Source organism: Mya arenaria, chromosome 14, assembly GCF_026914265.1.
Source record: "Mya arenaria isolate MELC-2E11 chromosome 14, ASM2691426v1".
NCBI classification, from domain to species: domain Eukaryota; kingdom Metazoa; phylum Mollusca; class Bivalvia; order Myida; family Myidae; genus Mya; species Mya arenaria.
In genome coordinates this window covers 30,465,241-30,471,240 of record NC_069135.1, presented here as the reverse complement: position 1 = coordinate 30,471,240, position 6,000 = coordinate 30,465,241, and the positions used below count along the sequence as shown (strand labels likewise).

Sequence of the window (6,000 nt, the reverse complement as noted above, 5' to 3'; positions counted from 1 at the left end):
TTAAAAATATATCATACTAATGTATGTACAAATAAGCAATATGCAGAATTTCATTACGGAAGTGTCGACAGCTCATTTACAATACACCTCCGATAAGTGGTAGAGCTGGCGTTTAGTAGGCGTAGTATGGATATTTTCTACGTGAAGATTTAATAGGGCATGCTATTTGGTGAGCTTTTTAGCATATCTAAAATTACTACTATACATGTTTAAACATGTCTATGTTTATATTTGTATAAAAGTTATGTTTAACCTCCGTAACCTTTAACAAGATAATTGACTGATTATTAATGATTGTTTGTCAATTTACTGATCTAATGAAAATGATAATGGGAAACTAGAAGGATTTTTTGTATTTGAGATATGCACCGGAGTAAACGTATCGGTTGAATCAGTACAAGAGATGATTGAGGCGTTGTATCTTTGATTGACTGAATTGACTCATTCAATGATATTTCGGAGACAGAAATATATCATGCAACAGTGATGCGCCGGATTTAGAGTGTGGTTCTTTGAGCTATCAAGCACATATTTTAAGGTTGACTTATAAAGTAAAATATGAGTGAAACTGAGACTCTTTTAGACAATGTATTGATACATTAGTATATATCATCTTTCCTATGACACAAATTAAAATAACAAGTGATACGCCATAACTGAAATTGAAAAGTAGGACACTGTGTACACGTTTATTTTTTTAAATACGGTGAAACATCGAAGGAACGAAACCAAATATACACTGTGTCTATAAGTACAGTAAGACAATGTCAAAATACAAGTTGATTTATTTCGACGTGCGGGGAAGAGGAGAGGTGGCTAGAATGTTGTTCACTGTTGCTGGGGTGTCATTCGAGGATAAGAGAGTGCCTGTCGATGCAGTTGAGTGGGACGAAATGAAATCAAGTAAGTGCAACCAGTCATTAACAAATATATGCAATGCCCTATTCAAATTTTAAATTAAAAATAATTTTCATCTGTTTACTACCAGTAGAAAGTAAAGTAAGTGCCTTGTAGAATGTATTCTATGTACTAAAAGCGACAATATTTTTTAATTGTTGTCGTAACAAGATGCAGAGTCTCACAAAATGATTTAAAGCCGGAGTTGTTCAAAAAGGTACATTAATTAACCTGCTTTATTCACATTGTTTCTTTGGCATAAGTTATTAAGTTCATTTAAATTTTTCTTCAGAACTAAGAGTAGCAACAGTGTTGCATCTTTTGGCGAACATCTAAAAAGAAAACGCTCTAATAGTTAATAGTAGTAACAAAACTAAACCAGTCCCCACCGTAAAGACATTTCGTTATTGATTAAGACCTTCATCGCTGAATCATGTACACATTAGGCATAGTTTCGCTTCATGCTCTTCAGGTCAAATTACAGCGTCAACACACCGTTACGCCAAACTCGCTAGTACGACAAATACATTGTCATAGTTGTAGGTGCCTAATGCTTGCCGACACCACAAGGGCGCCAATACAACCTTTTTAGGCACACCAAATATACAACACAATTGATTTAAATTTGTTGGTCCAGCACCAAATAAATGGCCGGTTGGCGCGTCTCATTTTGTCGTTCTGGCATATTGCCGGGTACAGGGCGAGATGGCAGAAATAATCGACCGATCTTCTCTGTCCAATATTTGTGGTCATAGATTTTATTTCATGAAATACCTATAAACCTGAACACAATTAAATACATGGTTTTAATTGTGATCTTTACGTTTATCATCATTGGGACGTGCTAACTGATAAGTAAACATGTGATGAACTAGCTTGCGATCAAAGAGAGAGTATATCACTTTTTTTTGTAAACTCTAAATATTTCAAAATTCCTCAAATCATTTAGAATATGATAATATCATCCAAACTAATCTTTTGAAACTCTTAATAATGAGTTATCTTAATATAAAATGCAAAGGGAAATAACCAGAACCACAACACCAGATTGTAAAGAAACTTTTCAATCTATTCAGTAACAATTATATCAACTGAAGATATCAGTCTAAAACTAGAATATTATCTCGGACATAGATTTATCATAAAAAAAATGTTGATTTTTTTTTTAAATATTCAAATCCCTATTTCAGTATTTTGTATTTTGGTATTATGTTTGTGCAAAAACAACAACAACAACAATAGGAGTTAATCATTTTGGCTTCGAATGCAGCAGTAAACAATTTATGTTTGTTATGTCTACATAGAATAGGCTGTACTACATTTTGATTTATAAAGTCTTAGGTTCAGGCTGAAAAAAACCCCCAGATTGTTTGGGATAAAGTTGTTTCCTTTGGTACAAAACAAATAACGCAGGTTAAATCACTATTATTTAAATTAATTAATTTACATATTTTGGCAAACAAAGGAATTCTTTGGTGCAATTCTGTAAGTTTAATTTTTACACATTTTAGTCACTTGACAAAGTAAGGTTTGTAAGGTTACAAAACACTATTTAATACTCTTTCTTATATATATGTGTTCAGGGTATTGCGTTTATATTAACATAAAAGTGGATAACTCTTTTGAATATGGTCTAGTTTACAAACCGTCTTAGGACATATATTATGCTATATCATTTCAAGGATTTATTTACATCACAATGCACAGTTTCAGTTGCATTTAATGAGAAGATATCTGAATCTAATTTAAAACTATCTGACAGAGAATTCACACTGTTAACAGCATTCAACAGTATATTATACGTAGTTAACTACCTTTTTGAACAGGTGTCAAAGTTTCGTATTTCCTTCGAGTAACATTAAACCACCCAAAGTTTAGAGAAGGCTATTTAATTTAAATGTCATCTGACCTTGCTTATAAATAATTTATTAGCTGTAAGACTTTCACAAAATGAGGTTTAACAGGTACGTTTAATTCTCGAGGACCTTCTCATGGTGTTGACACTCGGTGAAAATAGCTGCTATACACCTGGCATTGTTTAATCTTTTGTTCGAGTTGCATCCCACTTTTGGCCTGCTCCGATGTACGTGAGCAGCTTTGAAGCATGTGTTTTTCCACGACAAGGGTATTATATAGATTCCCGTATATTCTGAATGTTATCTGCTTTATATGTGACTATTGATTTATAATGTATAAACAAACTAGAATCTGCAAGTCAATGAAACAGATTAGTAAGGTGGCAAACTTATTCGTCCCCACGAAACAAATCATTCGGAACACCTCGGTCATTTTCCATCAAAACATTAATTCATTCCAGTGTTTTAACGTGTACTTAAAGTTTTAAAAAAAATGCCAGTGAAGTATATTTTTGCATATTTTTTTTTTTTATAATTAAGATTCCAGAGGAGTAAAGTCATGAAGTTTAACTGCTAAATTGAAACTACAACGCGATCTGCTCACATCTTTGCCACCAAAGAATTGTCTTTTAAATATGCCAGTTTTAAAAAGACAGCTGTTTATGTTTTCGCACAGAAATTCGTCGCCTATTATTGTGCAACCTTTAAAACGCTTTCAATAAGATGTATACAACTGCACCAATATCTGCTTTGTTGTTTATTCTAGTATTGTTCAATTATCTTTCTCATTTCCATTTATTGCTATACATATTGCCAAGAATTTATCATCTTTAAAAATACACGAAAAGATTAATCAAAATATGGTAGCATATTCAAGTGTATAGAAATCTTTGAAAGGCTGTTTAATTCGAATTGCTTATCAATTATTTATAAACACGATAGCTTTCAGAAAATGAGGTTTAACTGGTACGTTCAATTCTCGAGAACCTTCTCATAGTATTGACACCCGTAGGAAAAATACATAATGGCATTGTTTCATCTTTTGTTCGGGTTGAGTCCAACTTTTTGGTTTCTCGAATGTGGTTTTGATCAAAATTTACTAGCGGAGAAGTAACCGTGCATGATACAAACTTGTCTGAAATCATCTTAAGTCTACGATGGTTAAATTCGATGTTCTCCTCAAATATGAAGCACATCATTGTTACTAAGAAATAAAGGTCTTTTACCGTATAACATGTTAAATCATATGTAAAAGTGCTAATTCTGACTTTTAAAATCCCGGTATTTCATGCGCATATTTAGTTTATATTGCTGCGAAAGAAAGCTTTGTGTTTTTAAGAAAATCACTTTAAATGTTGAATTAAAATGATAGTTGTGTTCATCTCAGTCTAATTTGATCATGTCCACACATCATTTTATAGTTTATAGCTTGTATTACAAAATTTTGCATCCATGCTTGCATTTATATATATATTTGTGGTTTCGGAGACGACGTACAAATTGGAAAAATATAAGCAATTATCTGTTATGTTCCGTTCTGTTCTGTGGTATTCTGTTTTACTAAACATTGAATTAACGTACATGAACACATCATATCATTGAAAGTGTGCGTCATGCATAATTTCAACTTCATGGGTGTCTCAGTATGTTTATATAAAAACAGTTCTTATTAATAATTAATTTTTGTTTAAACATTACATACGTTGGATACAAATTTGTAATAAAAAGAAAACTACAGTCCATAAGTAGTAGTTTAGAGGCACAATGTGTAAGGGTCAAAACGGCAATGAATGAGATACAGAATCGTACAAAGACCACAAACGGACCACACACGCATCAACTTAGCTTAATACAAACTATGCCAAGTCTATGCAATGCCATAGGAAGACTCCTAGGTAATGACGATGTTAATGTATACATATAAACTACTTTCGGTTTGATGTACTTGTTTCTTCATTGAAATAAATTTAAGTTTAAACGTCTCTGGTTGCAGTCCACAATTTTACTGAGCCCCAATTGATTTGCTTTAAAGTATTCACTAAATAGTTTAACCACAAGTTTTGTAAAGTCGTACATTTTATTCTTGATCTAGAAAGGTGATAACATAACTATTTAGTGGTGAATTAAATCTACACTGAACTGGTCCATTAAATGTTTTACTTAATAAACTTTATGTTAAAACGTATATTCCGCCTAATTAAGAAATTTCCACTAAGTGTCGAACTACGAACCCACAAGTTGATGATACTCCGATAACTGTGATCTCGCGAGATTTGGACGAGATCAAATGAAACCTCAACCCAAGGGCTAACTGAAAATTACTATCTATTTCAAGATTAATAGTAAACGACTGTGGTTGGGATACAGCAAACTTATTATAATGCGTTCGGCAACACAACCCTGAGCGTTTAACATCTAACCCCATTTGTTAAAAAAAGGTTCATTTAAATAAATGTCGACACCATTTCCTTAAAAAATATCCACTTAGTATCTATCTGTACTTAAACGCGTTTGTGAAAACGTTCACACCCCAACACACAAGAGGAGGCTTTCAATGAAAAAAAGACGTTATTCTTTCACTTTCGACAGTTTCATTTTCGGTTTGCAATACAAGGAAAACTAAGTTCAAATGTGTTTAACCTTTTATTGTTGAAATGTAAGGAGTTTGAGTTGCTCTTCACAACATTGCTATACATGTAGGTGTTACTGTCAAAGAAATGCATTTCTTGGTAAGGTTAAATATATGATAATGCATATCTTATCAAACTTTTTTAATCATCAAATTACTTCCAGTTGAGTTCAATATACTGAAAATGTATATATTTATAGTTTCTAATTTATTCACTTATTTTAAAGAATGGCAGATATTGCACATCCTTTAGTCATGCGAAGACGCGATGTACTGTTATACCAATTTTGACTAAATCATATAGAGTCTGTTCCATCAATATTTGAGCATACTTGTATTCAATTAAAACCATACCATGAAATCAAATAAAAACCTTAAGAAAAAAATCAAAATGTAATAACTAGGAACTCCAATATCAAAAGGAAGGCATGTTTAAAAATATGAAAGCCTTCTTCTCGTTCACCATTAGGCAACATATCCAGCATATCTATCCGTTGCAGAGTTTCGAATTGCATTATCTACACAGATGTACTTTGTCCCGTGTCTTATAGACAAACAAAACTGTAAGTTTATGTATTTTAGCCACGATTTTTAGTATACAGAGTTCAACAAATATAA

The 6,000-nt window shown here is 32.3% G+C and overlaps 1 protein-coding gene across 1 annotated transcript in view; it reads left to right on the top strand.

Moving 5' to 3' along the window:
• The first annotated feature begins 281 nt into the window (after nt 1–281).
• LOC128217797 (probable glutathione S-transferase 9) overlaps nt 282–6,000 on the top strand; it is a 28,677-nt gene continuing 22,958 nt past the window's right edge. Inside the window, exon 1 of the mRNA XM_052925190.1 lies at nt 282–903. Coding sequence (XP_052781150.1) covers nt 765–903 — 139 coding nt within the window. The 5' untranslated portion in view covers nt 282–764. The remainder of the gene's footprint in view (nt 904–6,000) is intronic.